Genomic DNA, 23,406 nt, shown 5'->3' with positions numbered 1-23,406 from the left:
ATTTATTTGTTCTCTAATTTGGTGGGAAGCTATTGAATGATAGATGATCATCCAACCAGAAGTCAGCCATTCCTGTGAAGTTTGTACTGTTAACCAGTTGTTGAATTAGAGAACTCATGATAGCTGGTTAGTAATTAACGGTTTGGTGATGGTAAGCTTATCTGTATTTTTATATTTCAAGCTCTGTTATTTCGGGTGACACTGAGTCACCTGGGGAGTCTCTTCTGGAGTGTGTAACACACAGAATATCGTTCTGTTTTTTAGCTAGCATGCTAACACTATCTGGCTCATGCCTAATGTGTTTGACAGGCAGGTGCAGGTGGTACCATTGCCCCATCAGAACTTCAATGTACCCCATTCAAACCTGAGCACAGGTTACTGTTTATGCAAAGTTTGTTAGTATGGGTTTCCTTATTATTATAGACGTTTCCTCCCAGTTCCCAAAAACATGCTGGCAGCAGGACTGGCTATGCTAAATTGAGGCTAGGTGTGAATGAGTGTTCAAAAGTATGGACTGGCATCCCATCTAGGAGTGTATTACTGGATAAAGCAGCCCATAAAGACGTATGAATGAATGAACATAGAAAGTAACCAGATGTTATAGTTTTGTTCTCTACACTTTGTTTTAGATAGCTAGATTTAGTGGGCTAGTCAATACTGTAGAGTGTGGAGCCATTTCTGATGCATATACACTATATGGCCAAATATATGTGGACACACCTGACCATCACACCCATATGTGCTTGTCGAGTATCCCCTTCCAAAATTAGTCCCCACTTTGCCACTGTAACAACCTCCACTATTATGGGAAAGCTTTCCACTATTATTTGGAGCAGTTCTGTACATTCAGCCATAAGAGCATTAGTGAGTTTGGGCACTGATGTCGGGTGAGAAGGCTTGGTGTACAGTCAACGTTACAATTCATATTTAGCGGCATTGACATTCTAGGCACTTTAGAAAATCTGTTGCACAAGTTTGGGGAAAGGGTGATGGTCAGGTGTCCACAAACCTTTGGCCATATTATGTAGATGCAAGCCTATATAGCAGCATGCTGTGAGAACACAGTGGAGCAACAGAGGTGTTTTGTTTTTTCTTTTTTTTAAATTTTCCTTGATTTTCTTCCTAATTTAGTCATGGCCAGTTCTCATCCTCCAGTTAGGGCTCATCACACGACAACTACAAACCAGGGAGGGCAAACTAACTGGAGGGTGGGAATTGGCTATCTGCTGGCTATCTGTCAAACTGCTGCTAGTACAATGTCAGGGGACGGAGAAACACACTCGGAGGAAATCGCTATCCACCCACTTCTGCATGCTAGTATCGCTGTGATTCACTGTTAACACTGCTGCTACATCTATTGCTGCTACACTATTCAGTAGTTTACAGCCAATCACTGCAATAGCTTTCCCACACAACACTGTACTGTTGTCAATGCACTGTGTACCTATTGTACTGTGTATTCACTCTTCTGTGTATTTATTGCTCAGTGTATTTTGTTCTGTGTACTTACTGTCTCACACTCGTATTTCCACTTTTGCACTTTATGTATGTGTAGTGCAACATGTCGCACCCTGGTCCTGGAGGAACGACATTTTGTTCCAATGTATATTAACTATATAGAGGAATGACAATAAAAAGCCACTTGACTTGATATTATCAATATACTAGACTCCTATTAGATTTTTATTTTTAATGCCTTCCATCATTCTTATATTATCGTATTAATCTTTTTTAATTTTCATTTTTAAAATTGTCTTTTGCTTTTATGTTACACTGTATCGCATTTGACAGCAAAGAAAGGCAAGTAATTGTGTTTAAATACAGTGGTCTAATCCCATTTCAGACAACTTTACTCAAGAAAATTTGGCATCAACTACATAAAATGCATAAAATGAATGGGCCTCCAGTAACTCAGTTTAAGCATGTATATAAGTTGACCCTGAATATGAGTAACTTTCCCTCATTGATTGATTGATTGATTGGTTAATTGATTGAATTAATGAAAATAAAGGTTTTAGAGTTTAAAGCATTTCCTCAAATTATTAAAAAAATATATAGAATCATTTTGCCTATTCTCCAATAGTTCCAGTTGAATGTATGTCTTCATATTTTGGCATCAGTTTTCATGTATTTTATAATCAATTTCAAATAACAAAAATATTTAAAAAATTTGAGATCAGTAAGCTGTGTAACAATCTCTGTTTTTGCTCTTTTCTACTGTAAGTCTGCAACAGAAATACATTTATAAGCAGCAGATAACTGACAGTCTTTTCTGCCTGCCTCACTTTGCAACATTTCATGTAGGGCTTCCCACTGCACTGCTGTGAATGCTGTTGACGTGGCTTTGCAGTCCACTTGTTTCCTTGTCTGGTACCAAATAGAATTACAGAACAGTCTGGCTGCGTGGGCTGTACCCAGTGCTGTACTATCCTTCTTCTCTTGGCTATTTGTCTCAAAAATGTATGAATACTGCAACTGGGTACCTACTTGTAATCATTTTAGTTTGTCATAATGTATTTCAAATGGCTAAAGTTGTTTTTATTTATACAAAGTTTTGATAGCATAGCACTAATACTCTAAGATGATAGTTATATAATTAATAAAAATGTACCTAAAATGCAGATCAGCAAATACATCAGAGACATTCATATACCAGTCCACCCAATCCATATCACATGCATCTTCCCTCTGCACTACTGGTGCAGCAGTTTGTTTCATTTTTATAAAGAAAATTAAATGTACAACTGTCTATGAAACAAGAAAGATAGGAACATTATTGGGCCAGCTATATTTACAACCCAATTCACTTAAAAATATTACAAGGCCGTGCAATATTTGTGTTTATACTGATTACCCATAAGTATCATACAAACACTTTGCAAGTAGGCATGCACCTTTACGTGCAACTTTATAGCTGATTGAAACTCTTGGATCTATATCAGCTGTGTAACAGCTAAAACTACTTCACAGTTGCAGTTCAGTGTTAACTGGCATCAGCATCCTTTACCTCTCTGTGCCTTTACTGGGCCAATCAGTGGCACACTCAATTAACAAGAGTATGCTGGTTTATCATCCATCTGTGTCTCTTTGATAAGTCATTAATATAGTAATATAGTGTTCATTCTTAGCCTCTAGTGAGGATTACATAGTGGAGCAGAATTCTCTCACCTTCAACCTATCTTAGCACTTCAAATATGTCAGCAAATATAAAGGATAGTCTGAAGGAACGTTGAACTTTATTATATGACTACAAAGTGTGTGTGTGTGTGTGTGTGTGTGTGTGTGTGTGCAAGTACACTCATTTTGTGTCAACTGGAAGGATAGATATGATGACTGACTCACCAATGTCGGTCATCATATCTAAATTCTTGATTAAATAACCGAAAACAATGCACCATGAATATGCTAGGAGAATTTAAAAAAAAAACAAAAAAAACTGTGGAATTCAGTCAGGTGTTGATCATAAATATGAAATTTCTTAATTTCATATTTATGATAATTTATGATAATTTCATATTTAAATAATTTCCTTGTCAAAGAATGATAATATCCATTTGCCTGGATCAGCAGTCTTGGCCAAAGATGCCAAAGCAAAGTATGATGCTGACGATGATGATGAGATGTGTCAATGTATGTGTGACAGGTGAAGCTCAATGAAATTAAGGGTGATCAATCCATGGATGTATGTCCTCCTCATCAAGAGTAGTCCTTATCAAAGTTAATTCATTAGATACTCTTATGACAGGCTAATGCAGGTAAAGATGTTGCTATGTTGAGTTGAGTTATGTTGAGATGTTGAGTTATGCCTATTGGGAATAAACACTTGTAAATTAGTGGAACTGCAAGAGGAAAGATACTGTTTGATTCAAAATGATACAAATTACCTTCTCTCATAGCGCTGTATTAATCTGTACCTTCATGAGAAATACAATGCATATATGAGAGCATCATCTTTATACCTGCTCTTTACGATAGAACAACCAGAGAGAGAGAGAGAGAGAGAGAGAGAGAGAGAGAAACAGAAGTTAGGAGAGCAAGAAAGAAACCTAATTTAACCTTCAAGTACAAAATTAAAAAGAACTCACCATGAAGCGAGTGCGGAAGTTAGCCAGGTCCCCAAAAAAGTCCTCAATGCTAATGGAGTGTGGGTCAAAGGCAAAGTAGCTTCCCAGGCTCTCATAGAGCTTCTGCATGTTCTTGTGCATGGTGGAGAGCTTTTCGTACTGTTCTCGTGAATATTTGGAGAAACCGTAAGGAAAAGTCAGTTAATGAAAAATAGACAGCAACAGGATCCACAGAACAAGGACAACTCAGTGGTTACACAGATGACTAATGGTATATGCACATCAGAAAACTACAGCAATGCTTCAGAGTCCTTTCATTATCCTACAGAGAGGTCATCAGAACATATCTGGAGCTCCTAATATGCAAAGAATCAAATCAAAGTAATACAGCACCCTCAAGACCTTGGGCTCTCTTTGAAGTCAGTGGCATCATGTACTAATAGTTTCTCATATACTCAAACACTGATAGGTAAAGTAGTCATTTGGGGTTTTTTTTTTGTTTGTTTGTTTGTTTTTGGTTTTTTTTGTAACCTTTCTACAAAAGTAGGACCAGTCTGTGTGCATGGCCTGTAATTTAACCCAAAACATGAATTTCAGTGTGACATATTGTGTTAAATCAATCTGTCAGACAGTGATGTTGGACAATATACTGCTCCTCACACAAGAAAATTTGGATTAAGTTCAAGTTCAGAATCATGGAACTGAGGCATCTGTTTTACATAAACACCTCTCACATAATTTAACAGTGCTTAAGTCCGTAGTTATGTCTGAGTTCTGAATACCAGTGTGAGCAATTTCAGTATTAAATCCTCAATACGTTCAAATCAACTCTGAATACGGTCCTATTTTACTATATAATAAACTGTATTTTTTAAACTGCCTATCAATATGATTTTGCTCACTAACCCAACATGCATTCTATACATTATTAACAGTATAAGAAATGTACATTGATCTGTACATAAAGCTTTTCATTCCTCCAGGAATCCATGATAACTAGTACCTAATTTAGGCTAATTCTGAAGTTTCATTATACATTATACCACAAAAACATGGGGGAAGAATCTGTTTCGAGTCACCCTCCCTGACACCAACCCACACTGCCCTGACTGCCCCAAGGTCATCCCAACCCCAACCCCCTGCCCCCCCCCCCCAAACACATGCCCCCACACGCCCCCCACAAACACTTCTTATATTTTTTAGTTTTTAAGCCCATACTTTGCAAATAATTAACATCAACAGCAATGTGTTGATCAGTTAAAAGGGAGTCCATGTAGTCTTTTTTGTGGATGTGATTTTAATCAAGAAATTTTATAAACAAAGCCTTTGCTTACACTTATTTCAGAACTGCTACAAAATCCTCAACACTTGAACCAAAAAACACATTCTTAACTTTCAAACCAGCCACAACAAAGAAATCTCTTTTCTTGAATGGGATTTGGATCACTGCCACCTGTTTTATAGGATTTAATTTTACAGGATTTAATAGGATCCCCTAGGTGAGGCCAAAAAGCCTCGTTAATAAATCTACCCCACTATCAGTAATGTTGATCTCTTTTCTAGAGGTTGGATGTGAGGTTGCCTTCAGTGAGCATCAGCTTTATCCTCTTGCCACACTGCCAAACCTGCTGGCAAAACTACACACCCAGACCAGCAACTGATTGCCAGACTGGGAGGTCACCCAATCACTGGCCTGAAAACTTAATAGTGTTGTAGTCAGGACCTTGCTCCTGCACCTAGAGCAGCGGAGGCTAGGAGGTGCCCTAATAGCCTGCAAAAGAGCATGTGGTTGGAGAGATGGCATGTGCTGGCATAAAGCTAAGTCAGAGATTGCCTGAGAGAGAGTCAGATAGAGACAGACCAGAGAGCACATGGATGAAGCCTAATCAGCACTGATAAGATCTGCTAGTTCGGTGTAGCTGGCCAAACCTGGGCACAGGGGAGTTTCAAAGGTCATTGTTTATGACAGCAATGTAATCTGTTCTTTTCTGGAAGCTGAGGTTTCCTGGAAGCTAATCTTTCTTGTGTTTTAGTGCTTTGAAGGGAACACACACTTTATGTTGCTGCTTTTGCATTTTTCCATTTATCCTTTGGAGGTCAGTAAATTTCTGTAATTTCTGTAGTAAAACACTGTGTTCAATAATTTCTGTAGTAAAACACTGTGTTCAAACCTGTATGATACTTCAGCTGTTTTACAGCTCTATATGGTTGCTTTCGTGGTATTGTAATACGCTCAATACTAGTGCTGGCAGATTCCACTGCATCAGAGAAGTTTACTGTAGCCACTGTAACCATGCTGTGTGTATTGTAATAACACAGTAAAACATACTATACTTTTAATGTTACTGTAAATCTAGGCACCAAAGCATGATTCTGAAGCAGCAATCAAACCACATCTGACTGAATTTTTTTTATTTGTTCCATCACGTTGTCACCCTAAGTTTTCATAAAAAGAAGCATTGGTTATTTTAATGAAACAGGGTGCAATAATATAAAATTGGAGGTAAAGTTAGGTAATGCTATGTAATATTAGTCTCGCTAGGTAGCTAATGTTTGCCAGATATCTTGGTATTTTAATAACAGGAATATAGAAAACCCATGTAGCTTTTTTCTTGTGTTTTTTCTGTGGAATTCAGACCAGTGACCCACTCTTTCTGTCACTGTTGGTTTTATTGTTCATTTTACTGGTTCCTTATTGTTAATTTGATTGTTGAATTTTAGCAGATTTTTATAGTGTGCAATTTACATCATGGGTTTGTTCTTATGTGGATTGGAATGATTTGTTACGATTTTGTACTGTAAAACTGAAGCATGTAGTCATGTAAATACAGTTTAAAAATACAATATACCATGACTGTACTGTATGTTATAGTTCTACCTGGCAACTCTTTTTTCTACCTAACTGTTCTATTGTGTGACATGAACCTGCTAAGAAGATACAAACAACACTTGCCCATTCATGGTAATACAAATGAGAATAATAAAGGCATGGATCTAAGCACCTGAAAAGAAAAAAAAAACATTTTGGTTCATATCATAGAAAAAAAATAAAACTGTACTAATTTAATGTCATGGCACTGTAGAACACATGGTTTTGGATGGAATCCAAAGTAATTAACACCTTAGTCAGAGATTAAACAGCATACCATTCTTTACAGACTTTCCACCACGCTTGCTTCCTGCACTATCTTTTTCCTGTCAGCTCCTTCAAAGCTGTCAGCATAGTTGTGATTTTCAGACACTGTCTCGCATGACTTTTCCAAGGGTAATTATGCCACACTGTGTAGCTGCATAAGCAATCAGCCGCTGAGCAAATCATAAACTTTCCCTCAGACCTCATTATGAAAATGGTGAAATTTCCAAGAGTAATCTACTGATTAATGGTCCATTATTGACTGAAATTTAAGTCCAGCATGTGCTGATTTGAACACAAATTATAAAGGCGATAGGTGGAATTATGGCAAGAAATAGAAGCATGGGCAAATGCGGTTGCAGAAGTCAAATTGACAGGGGCTAAAGAATTCAGGTTCCAATTACTAGTTTTTTTTTGGAGTGAATAAAAAATACATTGATGGTCTGGTTTAGAAAAAAAATGAATAAGCACTGAAGTAAAAAGTACATAAGCCTGGTATAACCTGGTATAACAGTTAAGTAAGAGGAATATGATCCATACTATGCAGTTCTTTAGTGCTTTCCTTTTCCTCTAAAGAGATCACACATTAATCTCCATCAACTTGAGCGCACACACACGCACAGATTTTTAAAATCTGCACACAAAACACACACAATTCAACAACAAGAGGAAGAGGTGGCTCAGTGGTTAAGGCTCTGGGTTACTGATCAAAAGGTCAGGGTTCAAGCTCCAGCACTGCTAAGCTGTTACTACTGGGCCCTTAAGCAAGGCCCTTAATCCTCTATGTGCCAGAGGCATTGTATCATGGCTGATACTGTGTTCTAACCCCAGCTTCCTAGCAAGCAGGGGTATGCAAAGAGAAGAATTTCACTGTAATGTATATGTGACAATAAAGGCATTCTTTCAACAATTAAATGAAAGTGAAAGAGAGGCATTTTAGCTCTCATCAGATGATTCTCAACTTCCCTCATCAGCCAGTGAAACTGACAGCTGGGAGTGAGTGCTTCCTGCAGTTCATCTGTGCAGTGTCACATGCAGTCACAATCAGCACACCATATTCCACATTATCCCTATGACACAGCTGGAGCTGCCATTTCACCCCCGTACACAGGCTAATAAAAGTTAGGCCCACAGTCCAATCTCTAGTGTGATGTGTCGATCATAATGCCAAAGTGGTAATTATATTTTTTCCTCCTTCCCTCAGACGAGAGGTGGTGACCCCTTGCTATCGCAAGCTCTATTACATCAACGCTGAGATGTGCTCCTATTTACATTTACATTTATGGCTTTTGGCAGATGCCCTTATCCAGAGCGACTTATAATAGTGCTTTGAAGTCTATCAAAAATACATTCTGATATTGGCTCACTAGGTCACAAACTAGGAATACCATCAGTCCAAAACTCTGTTGGGGAGTTTTTTTTTTTTTTTTGGGGAAAGTGCTAACTTAAGTACTTTATGAAGAGGAAAGTCTTTAGACGTCGTTTGAAGACTGCCAGTGACTCAGTTCGGACATCTAGGGGAAGTTCACTCCACCACCTTGGTGCCAGAACAGAGAAGAGTCTCGATGCATGCCTTCCTTGTACCCTGAGAGATGGTGGGACCAGTCGAGCAGTGCTACAGGATCAGAGGGAGCGTGGTGCCGCTCGAGGTGTGATAAGTGCTTTGAGATAAGTGGGTGCTGGTCCGTTTTTGGCTTTGTAGGCAAGCATCAGTGTTTTAAATCTGATGCAGGCAGCTCCAGGAAGCCAGTGGAGGGAGCGCAGCAATGGGGTGGTGTGGGAAAATTTAGGAATATTGAAAACCAATCGTGCAGCTGCATTCTGGATCAGTTGCAGAGGACGAATGGTGCTCAGAGGCAGACCTGCCAGGAGTGAGTTGCAGTAGTCTAGTCTTGAAATGACAAGGGACTGAACAAGCACCTGTGTGGCCTGTGTGGAAAGAAATGGATGAATTCTTCTGATGTTATAAAGGAGAAATCGACATGAGCGTGTCAGATTAGCAATGTGAGAGGAGAAGGACAGTTGATTGTCCATGGTTACCCCAAGGTTGCGTGCAGTAACCGAAGGCGAAATCAGAGAATTGTCTAGGGAGATTGCAAGATCCTGAGATGGGGATGAATCACCTGGTATGAACAGCAGTTCAGTTTTGGTGGGATTAAGTTTCAGCTGATGAGCTGTCATCCAGGATGAGATGTCTGCCAGACATGCTGATATCCGAGCAGAAACATGAGTGTCTGAGGGAGGGAAGGAGAGGATGAGTTGAGTGTCACCTGCATAGCAGTGGTATGAAAACCCATGTGAGCATATGACCACACCAAGAGATTGAGTATAGAGGGAGAACAGGAGAGGACCAAGTACTGAGCCTTGTGGAACACCAGTGGAGAGTCTGCGAGGAGCAGATGTGGATCCCCTCCATGTCACCTGATATGACCGACCATCCAGGTAGGAAGCAAACCATTGCCATGCTGCACCACGAATTCCTAGGCTCATGAGGGTGGACAAGAGAGTCTTGTGGTTCACTGGGTCAAACGCTGCTGAAAGGTCAAGGAGGATGAGGACCGAAGACAGTTTGGCTGATCTAGCAGCATGTAGCTTCTCAGTGACGGCCAAAAGGACAGTCTCTGTGGAGTGTGCTGGTTTGAAGCCAGACTCATTGGGACTTGGAGGTTGTTCTGTGAGAGATAGTAAGACAGCTGATTGTAGACGGTTCGTTCAAGGGTTTTAGAAAGAAAAGAGAGAAATGATACCAGTCGGTAGTTGCTGATGTCAGAGGGATCCAGAGTGGGTTTCTTCAGGATGGGAATAACCCTTGCTCTCTTGAATGAGGTTGGTACATGACCAGATGTTATGGAGCCATTGATGATAGTGGTGATGAAGGGGAGGAGGTCTTGAGAGATGGTTTGGGGCATTGTGGAAGGGATTGGATCCAATGGGCAGGTGGTAGGATTGCAGGATAAGATGATTTGCAGGATCTCTTCTGTTGTTAGTTTAGAACACTGTGTCAGCGAATGAGAAGGAGAATCCACAGTGTGTAGTGTAGGAGTACGAGTAGAAGTGAATGTCTGGCAGATTTTTCCAATCTTCTCATCATAAAAAGTGGCAAAGTATTCAGCAGTCAGGAAGGATGGAGCAGGAGGAGCCAGAGGGTTGAGTAGTGAAGAAAAGATGTTGTGGAGCTTGCAAGGATCTTGTGCAGAGGATTCCAGCTTTTCTTTGTAGAAGGCAGTCTTAGCAGAAGTCACTTCAGATGAAAATTTGGACAGGAGAGCACGGTAGGAGACAAGATCTGTGTCGAGTTGCAATTTCTTCCATTTCCTCTCTGCTGTTCTTAATTCTCTCCGATTACTGTGTAACACATCTGATAGCCAAGGTTTAGAGGATAGAGGACAGAGGAGGTCCAAGGATGACGAAAGGCAGGAGGAAAGTGTCAGTGGCTAGCTCCAATGGTAGGGAGGAAAAGGAGTCAGGGACAGGAAGGGATGATAGAGTGCAGGAAGCTAAGGAGGAAGGGGAGATAGAGTGGAGGTTTTTTTGAGTGGGAGAGAAGTATAGATGGCTGGTGGTTTTAGGCAGGATAGGGAGGGTGATGGTGAAGGATACCAAGAGATGGTCAGAGATGTGGAGAGGGGTAGCATAGATGTCTGTAGTAGGAAAGGGGCAGCTGAAGACGAGGTCCAGGGTGTTACCTCCTTTATGTGTAGGAGGACAGCTGTTGAAAGTTAAGGAAAAGGAATGGAGAAGAGGGAGAAGGCAAGAGGACTGGAGCTTGTCAGCGGGGAGGCTGAAGTCTCCAAAGACAGTAAGAGGGGTGTGAGTAGAGAAAAGACTGAGGAGCATGTCCATTTCTTCAAGGAAGGCCCCGAGGGGACCAGGAGGTCAGTAGATGACAACGATGAGAAGGGTGACTGGAGAGATAACTGTAACTACATGGAATTCAAAGGATGAGATGTTGAGATGAGACAGGGAGAGCGGTGTGAAGCACCATCTCTGAGACAACAGCAAACCTGTACCACCACCCCTGCCAAGAGAGTAATGGGAAGCTAAAGCTGAGATGAAATCAGCTTTCTTTACAGCAGACTGGCAGTTCCAGAGCCCACCTACCACCACTGTTTGAGACTGAGACAACAGAGGAGGGTAGATGAGGTTACTGGTAGTGCGGCCTCTGGCTTGTGCATGAAAGCTTCTGGGTCTGTGAGAGGCAACAACAGAGATTGGTTTGAGGCACATGTCTGCAGCTTAGTCAGGAGTTGGGTTAGTGAAAATAAAAATTGGGAGGGAACGTGTAGCACTTAACTAAACAAGAATATATACCATTAAAGTTGACACTTCCTAAATTAGTGTGTCTAACTGTTGCAAACTATGTTTCGGAATACCTTCAATATATCTTAGTAAGCCCTACCCACAACTGACACCTTAAGGAAGACTGAAACTACTCTTGTTTAGTCATCTGAGAGAACTAATTAGCATAGACTAACAGACACTTCCAAGCACCACAACAGAATCAACAATATACAATTCAACAATACAACAATTCAATAATACAACAATTCTAGTGGTGAGAATCTAGATCCAACTGAGTCAAGTAGATAGTACACAAAGTCAGAAACCTACATTACCAGTAAAGAATAAATTCAGGATAGAACTTAAAGCACACTGAATATTGAGCTAGATACACCTTCAATATATCTTAGTAAGCCCTGCCCACAATTCACACCTCCTATCCTTTTCAAAAATTAGAAACCAGGGCCTGTATTCACAAAGCTTCTTAGAATTCTCTCAGAGAGCTCCTATCTTAGCCTAAAAAGTCCTAGCTGGGAGTCCTAGACTAAAAGCAATTTAGGAAACTTCTCAGAGCAACTCTGAGTAAGGAAAGTGCAAAAACCTTTATCTTAGTGAGGAGGTGTGGTTGCTAGGGATGAAGCAGCAATTCAAGGACTGTGATTGGTTGATAAAAAACTATCTGTAAAGGTCTTAAAATGTGCTCTTTGTGAAAATAGAATATATGATAATAGAATGGACAGTGAAATCATAAAATGTTTGTATTAAGAAATTGTATGATCATGAATACATGCTACTTTACGCAAAATTTCTGTTATAGGCTAAATATCATAAAAACTATATTAACTATAAAGTTAATTAAAACAACCAAATGTTGAAAATGTGTCTACTTTTGAAGCAACCAATTTCCACACAGTAGTTACTATATTTAAGTTCTTACATTTATTTACCATACTGATTTTATTACTTGTAATCCATTTCAGATTGATGAGAGCAAAATGGCTCACCTTTTACCAATTTACATGACTGCAGGACAGTCTATTTAAGTTGCACTTTTGGATGGTGTGAACATCCATTGGAAATGAAATGAACTGTGTCACTATATGAGACTGTGAAAGCGCTTCAATAGTTTGTGCGATCACTCTGCTGATGGAAGGTTGTGACAGACATAAGTCATCACTATTGCACTTTTGCATTTTTCCAGTTGCCAAATACCTCAGTGTTGTAATCACTTTCATTTCTGGCATTATGGCATTACTACACTGGGTGGGAGATGTGAGCGCATCTCTAATATGTTCGACCACAAACATTATCCCATCACGATCCAATCTGTAGCATTTAATTAACTCATGATCGCTCAGTGTTTGGAGAATATTTCTTCTTTCCGCCATTTTGTCCTCTGCTATAGAAACTCTTAAGCCTCTTAAAAGTCCTCCTCTCCACTCTTAACAATTTTTACCTTAGGAGCTGTTTTTAAGGCTAAGATGTTTCATGAATCATTTTTATCTTTACTAAGATTTAGTCCTAAATTTAAGGGGAAATTCTAAGAAAATGTCATAATTTTCTTAGAATTTCGTCACTAGGAGCAACTTATAGGCTTAGGAAGCTTTGTGAATATGGGCCCAGATTCATAGTCAATTGTGCTGTCAATTTATCCTACATTCTTGCTGATAAAATATCTATGCATTTGGGACATAAGTGCTCTTCACTCTCTCCTCAGTAGTCTGCTGCAAGAGAGCAGAAACCCAATGAGAAAATCTACAAGCAAGCATCTCCATAAGACTGAGAACAGAATATCATACTTTTGGGACCAATGAAAATGAAATATATTGAACAATTTAATAAATTTTACTATACTTTGGTAGGTTTTCTGATTTAAATTGCTGTAATCTTAAAGAAAGCATGTCTCAGAAAATCACTGATTTTAAGGACGTGGTGGAATCTCTCCGGTGAGAGAAAGAAGGATGAAGTGTCGGATCTTTACAGTCTGAACAGTGCTGGAGTTTGCCTGAGGATGCTTCACTAAAGGTCATCTCTTGTGTTTGTGCTGTCTGTTCATCTGATATCAGTGGCACATCACAACATAGGCGAATCACACCCACACTATTTTATTTGTACTAACAGCCTATTAATTTATGAGCTGCATTAATAAATTGCCTATCAATTTCCAAGCTATCAACAATGTTGCAATTAATATGATGATGTGACGGATGTGATGGATGAATAGTAATGCACAAAAAAATAATGCATACCATATAGCATATAGGTCATATATAAACAGATCCACAATACATATTTATTTACATTTACATTTACATTTATGGCATTTGGCAGACGCCCTTATCCAGAGCTATAATGCTATGCTGTGCTATAATGCTATGCAAGTGCTATAGGGAGAAGCATAGCAGCTAAAAGGAAGCATGTGAAATAAAGCTAGAATAAGAACTTCGTGAAAGATTTATCAGCTTGCCTATTCAGTTTACAGACATTGTTTTGATGGCAAAAGCAATTATTTAACCATTTTAAACCTGATTAAGTTTGAGGAGGATTTGACACCGTGGTTGTCAGGATGGTTGGTTAATATATCCCTCTTGATCATACTTGTATGCAAGGCCAGTAAGATTTCCCCACCAAGGTCTCTACTGAGCTGGCTTTAAAGTCTGCCACAAAAAGATAAAACATTTTATGTCAATAGAGGCTATGCATTCTTTTTTGGAACATATAAATATTTAAACAAATTTTAAATTTGTGGTTATTATTTTAATTAAGAACCTGCTCTCAGATTTATTTAAGTAAAACAATCCCAACACTTTTAAAAGATTAATTAATCTTGATAAGTTAATTTGATAATTTGATCTTCCAGCTAGTCAGTCAGAAATTATGTTAGCTGTCTGAAAGAAAAAGTAATGGTGTCATTTTGAGATGTGTGTAAGTTCTGGGGAGTACTGATTTCCTGGAAACAGCACAATGCTGTGGCATACAACAGCTTCATTCAATGGAATTATCAATATTCCAGGCCTGGACTAGCACTGGCTCAAATCCTCTGTACAACACTTAAACTGAAGCAATAAATATGTGGCTGAAGTATAGATTTTCAGCTTTAATTGAAGGGGTTTAACAAAAATATTTCATTAACTGTTTAGGAATTACACCCATTTTTTACATAGTCCCTCCATTTTCACAGGCTCAAAAGTAATTGGACAGCTGACTGATAAGCAGTTTCATGGCCTGTTACCTCATTATCTCATGACAAATTTAGGAAATAAAAGGTCTGGAGTTGATTCCAGTGTTCCAAGTGTTGAATTTGCATGTGGTAGCTGTTCATGCGATCCAAAGAGGTTTCAGTGCAAGTGAAGGAGGCCATCATTTGGCTGAAAAAACAGACCTATCAGAGAGATAGCAGAAACTTTAAGAGTGGCCACATTAACAATTTGGTACATTCTTAAAAAGAAGGAATACACTGAATACACTGTACTCAGTAACACCAAAGGCCTGGAAGACCACGGAAGACAACTAAAGTTAATGATGGCCAAATTCTTTAGTTGGTGAAGAAAAACCGCTTCACAATATCTAGCTAAGTCAAGAACACTCTCGAGGAGGGGTATCATTCTCTAAGTCTACAATCAAGAGATGCCTTCATGAATGTAATTACAGACAGTTTACCTCAAGATGCAAACCACTGGTAACACTCAAGTATAGAAAGGCCAGATCAGACTTTACTAGAAAATATCTTTATTTAAAAAAAAAGTAATGGAGAAGGAAAGGAAGGGCATAGTGTTATGGGATGGGCATCTACGTAAAAAATGTCTATAATTCCTAAACGGTTAATGCAATATTTTTGTTAGACCCCTCGAATTAAAGCAATTAAATGCAAGTCTACACTAAAATCACATCTTGATTGCTTCATTTTAAATCCATTGTAGTGGTGTACAGAGGCAAAATTACAAACATTGTGTCACTGTCCAAATACTTAAAGATGTTCACGAATGTAAAGCTTAATTTATTTAAGCTAAAATAACATGACAATGTATTGCATTTAGAAAATAACATTAACATGCTTGTGTCAATAATAAATAGTAAAATTGGCAACAAACTATTGTCAGCCATATGACAAAAATGCATTATATTTAAAAGTAGTTTTGACATGGAATACCATACATAATTAGCTTTCACTTCAGTTGCAGCCTGTATTCTTGACAGGTCAGTTTTCAGAGTTTTACTTTACAGAGATGGATTTGGGATTCTGAAAACATATATGTATTTATCAGGTCCCTGCCAATTTTCTCCCTTCCATCAATGATGCACACAATGCGACTTGAGTAATAGCTCAATTAGGTAAATAAATAATATAAAAGCTTGGTCCCTGAGGTGTTGTGCATCTTATAAACAAAGCATATCAGGCACTCAGAAGTTTGTTTACAATGGCACATATTTTATATGTCGAAGCTACCTCTTATTAGATCAACTGCAGACATGCCTCTAGGGTCAGACAAATATCGTAAACAATAGTTTGGATTCCATTTCGAGAGATAGAGAACATACTGGAATAATGAAACCATCTTCACTGGAGTTGAGAAGAGGCAGTGACTATATTTAGCAAATTAATATAAGGATATAAATAATTAAATGATAATTATCTGGCAATCAAATGTTACCCCCAAGTTTCTCCAGTGAGGCTGAACAGTTTTATAGGGATATAAGGTCTCTAGTCAGGAGCACTGATATTGAAGCAAAGCTAATTTACAGAGAATGAAACGTATATCCTGAAGCAAAGTGGATTTGTGAATCATTAGTTTTAGCGATAGTTGTAGGAATTTTGAAAGGAAAATATGTTTGCGACTTAACAGACACATGTTAAACTCCATGTGACTTGTGTGGCATATTTCTCATGCTACAGTTTCATCTACACTCTCATATAAACAGTTTATCAGTATACAACCAGACTGATATAAACGAAAGCATTCAGCCGTATTCTGCAGTGTGAATGTTTCCAAGTAGATAGGATCCACTTAACATTTAGCACACCCTTATCCAGAACAACTTACATAAATGCTTTGTCATCTCAATCAAAAATATATCCTCATTCTAGCTCACTAGGTCAGAGACTAAAAATACCATTGAGCTAAAACCCTATTTGGGGAGGTTAATACAGAATTAAAAGAAAACACACAAAACGGGATATTTTTTAATAGTGTTTAAGTGCTTCGTAAAGAGGTAGGTATTTAGTCTTTGTTTGAAGACAGGCATTGAATCAGCTTGGACACCCAGGGGAAGTTAATTTCAGTGCCTGGGTGCCAGGACAGAGAAGAGTTTTTATGCATGTTGTCCCTGTGTCTTGAGGAATGATGGGTTCAGAGTGGGGTGTGATGTGCTTTAGGTTGGGAGGGCTTTGGTTTGTTTTTGACTTTATATGCATGCATCAATGCTTTTAAATCTGATGCCTATGCAGCCTGGCTGAGACTGGTAAAAGTTAATGTTTGCCTGTTTGGTTGTGTTTATTGGAGATATGAGGGGAGGAGAAGGTAAGACAAAAGACATCTTTAGTCCAGACAGACCCAGATTAACCCTGAGAAGCCATCTCCCATAGAGTGGAAGATGCCTAACAGTTGATGAATTGCCCCAAGATTTGCATGTTTGTGGTCCAGCTTGTAAAAATCTTGCATACCCCTCAGATTCCCTCCAACTTTTACTAACCTGGCCTATGTACTCCTTTCCTCCCTCCTTTCCTCCCTCCCTCCCTCCCTCTTTCCCACTCCCCCTCTTCTTTTTAAACATCCACCATATTCATGTAGAACCATCTATCATCTATCATGGGATGCATTTGTCCATCCCATCTTTCACTGCTGCTCCATCCTCCCCGAATTACCCTTCCATCACAGTGGGTGTTGATATCTAAATTCAAACCATGGTACCTTCTCAGGAGCTGTCCAGGGAAGAACAAGTGGAAATATCAAGTGTGTTACTACAGACACCATGGTGAATTTCTGATTTTCGATTGTTTTGGAAGGCATCATTCTACATTGCTTAAAAGTTTTTTTTAAATAGTGATAAATGTGTAATAATTGACCAGCTGTGGAGTCAATGTGGATAACGGGCCTTCAAGTGAGTAAAAAGAGAGGGAGGTAAATGCTGGTGAGGGATTGACTGTTTATAGCTTTAACGTAAATGATTGCAGGGACTTGGTTGTTTTATTGATGTTTCATAAACACACAAATACTTTTTTTTTTTTAATATGCGGAAAAATGTCTTTTGTTAACAATAAAGAATGATAGAAATGTAACTGCCTGTAGAAACTGTTCTCTTGTTTTAGTACCTTAACATTTTTTTCAGCAAGTGGACATCTGAAATGCCCAATTATCTTGGCTTTTGTAATGCCTAGAGTGTGAGACTGCCTTGACAGGCTTCCTACCTCCCCCACTGCACAACCTTTTAGAAAATCAATGCAGCTACTGAATGTAGCTCTACTCAGAACCCTAACACCCACTCACACAGTAGAGAATAACAGTAAAAGCAAATAAATTAATCCTTGTCAAGCATAAACAAAATCTCCTGATGTCTACGGGCATCAGTGCGACAGATCCAATTTTTTGTGTATGTTCACACTATTTTGATACAAAAAAAAATTATTTTATTTAACAAACATTTTTTCCTCAAAAGTAAAATTACTGAAGATGAAAGGCAGATTTTTCAGAAACTTTCTACAGTTGTGTATTCTGGTGTCAGTCGATCATCTCAAGTTACCCTCAGGTAGGACTGTGAGTGTCATAAACCACCAAAATCCTTCTGATGCAGTAGCTGGTCAGCCATGCAATGTGTCAGCAACACTATGATGAATGGGGCTATAGGGCTAGGAAGAATATCACAGAAATTCGTATATATATATATATATATATATATATATATATATATATATATATATATATACAGCACTTACTTGCAAGTCTGATGCCTGCCCACTGAACAGACACTTCAAAAGTACCATTTTCAACCTCTAGAATAGAGCTCTGACATCTATTTACCAAGTGCATATCTCAGTGAGTGTTTGACCGATTCCAAATGTTGAAAATGATAGTCCAAAAAGACCAGATATGAAACTTGAACCCTATGTCTGCAGCCTAAGAGCAATTGATCCATTCTATATGAAAAAAAAAGGATAACTGATTATATGCACCGGCTGCAGCATCAACTACAATTATACAATCTATTGTATAAACAGGGTAAGCAATGTGTAAATAATCTGTCCCAGATATCACCAGTATGAGATCTGAGTGGCTGCACTCATTTAAATGGAAGCAATCACCTTCTGCAGGTGGGATAGAAAGAGATGTGCTGCGGGAATCCTAATGAAAGTCAACACAGTTTTCATAAAACCCCATTTACATTTGGCACAGGTCATCTTGTGCACTCAAGTAACTCAAGTAACATTCATTTGTACAACTAAGGGTATTAGCAACAGTAGGTGATTAACTGGCACTGATCAAAACATGAAAATTTTAACTGGCTTACTTTCATAATTGCCTCTGTTTCATTTATATATCAACTTCAAATCTGAAAAGAGTTTCTCACACTGGATTTCTTCTACGAAGGTAATCCAGGCAAATGTCTTATTTTGTCTGAATTCTGGCCTTAAAAGAAGAGGCAGTTTAACAGGTACAAAATTTATTTAGAAAGTCATTTGTAAAACAAAGCAAATAAAAGTATTTAAAAGTATGTCATGTATTTTAAAAGTAAATATAATATATAAAGTAAATTATTATCATGGATATAGCTTATATTACACCTGGGGTATATTAACAAAGATAAATCGAACAAATCAGAGCATCTAAATTTAGAACTCCAGCAGCTGTGCTTCAGATGACAGAATCATTAACTGTCATGCAACTTTTTTCTGTTCTCTTCCTATTCCCTCTTTATGTTTCTTAATGTTAGTGGAGGAGAGAAGAAAACAGAAGCATTACAGCATAACTGGGTGTTTACATGACAATTCTATTTTTTTTTTCTCCTCAGCATTGCCACCAGGATGCTAAGGAGAATGGAGTTAGACTATCTGCACCATTGCCACTATAGCACTATACACAGAAAAAAAAAGATAGCAGACTGGACTGACAATAAGGCAACTCTTTCATCCATGCTATGTCATTTATAATGGGAGAACAACAAGTGCTGTATATTGAGGAAAAGGCTTAATGGATAATGCTCATTATGTGTTTAACTGAAAACGTCATATGCATGCCCAAGCAAGACTATCCCAAGTCCTTACTGTGATGGACAAAACATAAAATAATCTAAATCTAAGTCTCTCCACTAAGAGTACTTCAACAAAGAAGGTTTGATGAACTATTTTCAAGAAAAATTATATCCATATTGAAAAGGAAAGTAAGAAGGTTTTAGCCAGACTATGAAAGCTATGTTGCTACTTTAAAAAAGTAGATCTGCTGGCAGATATAATCTTTTGTATAAGTAGACAAATCACACACTGATTTCAGATACTGATGGTAAATTATTGACCCTTTCACCAAGAAAGCAAGGAATGTGGGAAAACTTTAGCTACGGCTAACTAACTGCAGCTTTAATCCTAATCTCTCAAATGTGCTGATGATACAAACTAGCTGAAAGCTAATAGTTAGGTGTCACAATACAAACTGCCTTGAGTAGAGTAGAAAGAGTAGAAATGTAGGGAGTAGAAAGTAGATATTTTTCTTCACTTCATCAAGTGTAGTTTAGGTGAAAGGCTCAAATAAAGCACAAATACTTAAAAACCAGACTTTGTACTTTGTAATTGTACTTCGTTACTCCACACCTCTGGATTTAATACTTCTCCGGTGAAGCAAAATTGGTTGTGGGCCTTATCTGGTTGAATTTAGGCCCACATACCACCACGGCCCACTCCCCTCGAATGGCCCTTAAGCTCCAAACTCATGCCAGAGCTCATCCTAATGCTGTTTCACACAAGACTGTGAAAAAAACTGTGCCAGAATTAAACCAGAAGGGTCTAAAGTAAGATAGATCTCACCCAGATTTTGTTGCTATCTGGGCCCCAATTAACCTAGCATTCTTGGATGTGATTTATGCATATAAATAGCTATTGATGATTATGTGTTTTATGGAAGAACAGTGCTCTTGTGTTGAAATACTGTATTAGGCCATTTTGTCTTTTGTGAGTTCATTTTTCTATTGTGGCAAAGTAAACAAATACAATTCAATTAGTCACTCACAGGCAGACTACTTCAAGAACAATCATTTACAATAGTGATGGGGTAGATTATCCAATAATGCTGGACAAGAAGTCTGTTTGGAGAGTTTGTTCATCTCATTATTTTTTTTATGCAAATACTAGTGCTTACCAATGTTTCTTTTATCAACAACTAGAAAAGCAGCATTCCTGTGCTAATTAATTGCTGCAGTGTTTCATGTAGTGTTTTTGGAGAATGAAAGTGCTTTTGGAGTCCCAAGAGAATTTCAGCTAAACCTGTGGCAGCACAGCAGAATGAAATATTCCTCTGCGAACCTCTCTTTCTCTCTCCCTCTCCTCTCTCTCACGCCCCCAATTCACCCCGCCCCCTTTCCCTCTCTCATTTGAGGTCCTTCAAAGAGTTTTTAACCCATTTTATGATGTATTCAAAATGAATGAGGGAATCAGACAGAGAAAATTCTTGACCTTCGCACATCCCTTTTAACTTTCTGAAACGTACAAGATGTATCACAGCCAATCTCTAAACTGTAGCTTTGAAAGCAAATGTAAGTTTCTTCCTGTAATCACTTTTAATAGTCATGGAAGGTAAATGGATGGCACATTTAGCACTCTGGCTTTAATGAATTGAATATGTATTTCAACTGTCTGTCAATTATGCCTTACTTTTGGTGCTATCCTTGCAAAGAAAGCAATGAATTTAAATTACGCTTTCATAAACTTGCCAATTTAAGGCTCTGTTGTTTGCACTGACAGACATGTTTGCAGTAAGACAATAAGTGCATGACAAGGCTTATAGAAGGAAAAAGAGTATATTAGACAGCAATCTTGATACACAAAAAAGAGTAACTGTGTACGGACTGTGTATGTTATTAAGAAACAATACTAAGAAGAAAAAAAACAGACATGCACGCGTGCATGCACACGCAGTTAGTTCCAGTCCACTACTTTGATTGGATGCTTATATGTATTATAACCTCGCTGGGATGTTTCACTGTTTCACTCTGCTTCTCTGAGTTTGCCATGTAAAATTACAATTCTAGCAAAAGTCCCACTGAAACCATTACTACAGTAGAGTTAGTGAGATCATCAGCAGACATGGCAAATGATCCATTTTTCATTAATATGACTTCTGACTTAAAATATGAAAGAAGAAGAAGGGAAGCCAATTTTTTTACTGGATGCACATTTAATGGGAATGTACAAATCATTGTGAGCTAGCTATCCAGCTAGCTGACAGGCTTTTAACGAGTGTGGCTTTTTCAGGATCTATTTCCATTTGTGGCAAAAAAATAAACAAATTATTTGGCCATATTGTGTCCAAAATGTCACTCAATATTTATTTCTTATTTATTTCTTTATTTATATTTATTCCGTAGCTATAAGCCATGTCCCTATCACCTTACTCTGAGATGAAGGAGCTCTCCAAAGTCCTCCATCATTTTAATCACTGCACTGGAAAACACCCTGTGCACCACTATCATTTTTTTGTTTGCCTTTCGGCAATTCTCTCTCCCTGTCTGTATGACAAGTGCATGCTTACACACACAAACATACACAGATACGCACACACAAAGATAGGTATTTATACACATAAAATGGGCAGCTGCAACATCTCTGTTTCCCAAGTGATGGTTCAATAACAGGGATTAGTCTGTGCAGGTCTGCCAACTGAGGACAAGCAGCTACATAGCCCAGCAAGCACTAAACCACCAGACATTACAGATGCTAAGAAAATCACACATATGGTGAAGTTCCAACACACATATGGTGAAGTTTCAACACAGCCATGAAGTCATATGGTTATAATTAGAATGCTAATATAAAGGGAAGGTGGAGTATGTAAGCAAATTAACCACTTGTTTTGTTTCATACAGGACCTAGAAGATCAATAAAAAGATGCTGTTATTTCAATGCGGTTATGTCATCTGCATTTTGTGCACACCTTTGTATGTGCTGATGATAATATATAACATGAATGTAGCTACAAACCTGACTGCAGTTGACTGACGGCTGAAACTACTGGAGTGACAGTGATTACTGCCAAAATAATGGAAACATTCAAATAAAATACAGGTCCATAAGTATTTGGACAGTGACACAATTTTTGTAATTTTGCCTCTGACACCACCACAACTGATTTGAAATGAAGCAATCAATATGTGATTGAAGTGTAGACCTTCAGCTTTATTCAAGGGGTTTAGCAAAAATCGAGAAAATTGAAGGCAGTGGCAGGCTGAACACAGACACACAGGAGGCAGGAGTAGTGGAAAAAAATATGCTGTTACATTTTGCAAGTGCAGTAAAGGTTGAAGAAGTGCAGAGTGATAGTGGATGAGGAAAGCAGAGGCATCGTGGTTGTCGCGGCTTGGGGTGCAGTGAGCAGGGGTGAGAGGCGTTGAGACGAGTTCCTTCGGCCATCAGGGTGTAGACTCTCGGCGCATCGCTGGTAGAGGGCATGGTCTTCGGTGCTGTCATCGGTTTCTGCGTGAGAGAGATAGAAACGAGTCAATATGCATAGGCAAATCAAACTCGCTCACCTTGATGTGTTTGCTGCACCCTTTTATACTGTCCTGTCTTCTCAAGGAGGGTGAGGAGCCGCCGCTGCTATCATTGGAGGCTATCCATGTATAGTTTTGCTGCCTGGCCTCGCAGCCTCTCACACTATGCACAACAATAGAGCTGCTGAAGTGGCACTGTCCCTTCAGCAGCCGGGCAGCAGTCGTGCAAGGAGCATGTAG

The 23,406-nt window shown here is 38.6% G+C and overlaps 1 protein-coding gene across 7 annotated transcripts in view; it reads right to left on the bottom strand.

Moving 5' to 3' along the window:
* Nucleotides 1-23,406, bottom strand: part of diaph2 (diaphanous-related formin 2) — a 424,876-nt gene that overhangs the window by 78,410 nt on the left and 323,060 nt on the right. For all 7 annotated transcript variants that reach the window (XM_053235486.1, XM_053235484.1, XM_053235480.1 and 4 more), the window contains one exon: nt 4,086-4,251. In XM_053235486.1, the coding sequence (XP_053091461.1) occupies nt 4,086-4,251 (166 nt within the window). The remainder of the gene's footprint in view (nt 1-4,085; nt 4,252-23,406) is intronic.

This window comes from Pangasianodon hypophthalmus, chromosome 7, assembly GCF_027358585.1.
Source record: "Pangasianodon hypophthalmus isolate fPanHyp1 chromosome 7, fPanHyp1.pri, whole genome shotgun sequence".
Classification (NCBI taxonomy): domain Eukaryota; kingdom Metazoa; phylum Chordata; class Actinopteri; order Siluriformes; family Pangasiidae; genus Pangasianodon; species Pangasianodon hypophthalmus.
Note: the sequence above shows the minus strand (reverse complement) of the source record. Positions and strands in the feature narration are given on the sequence as shown.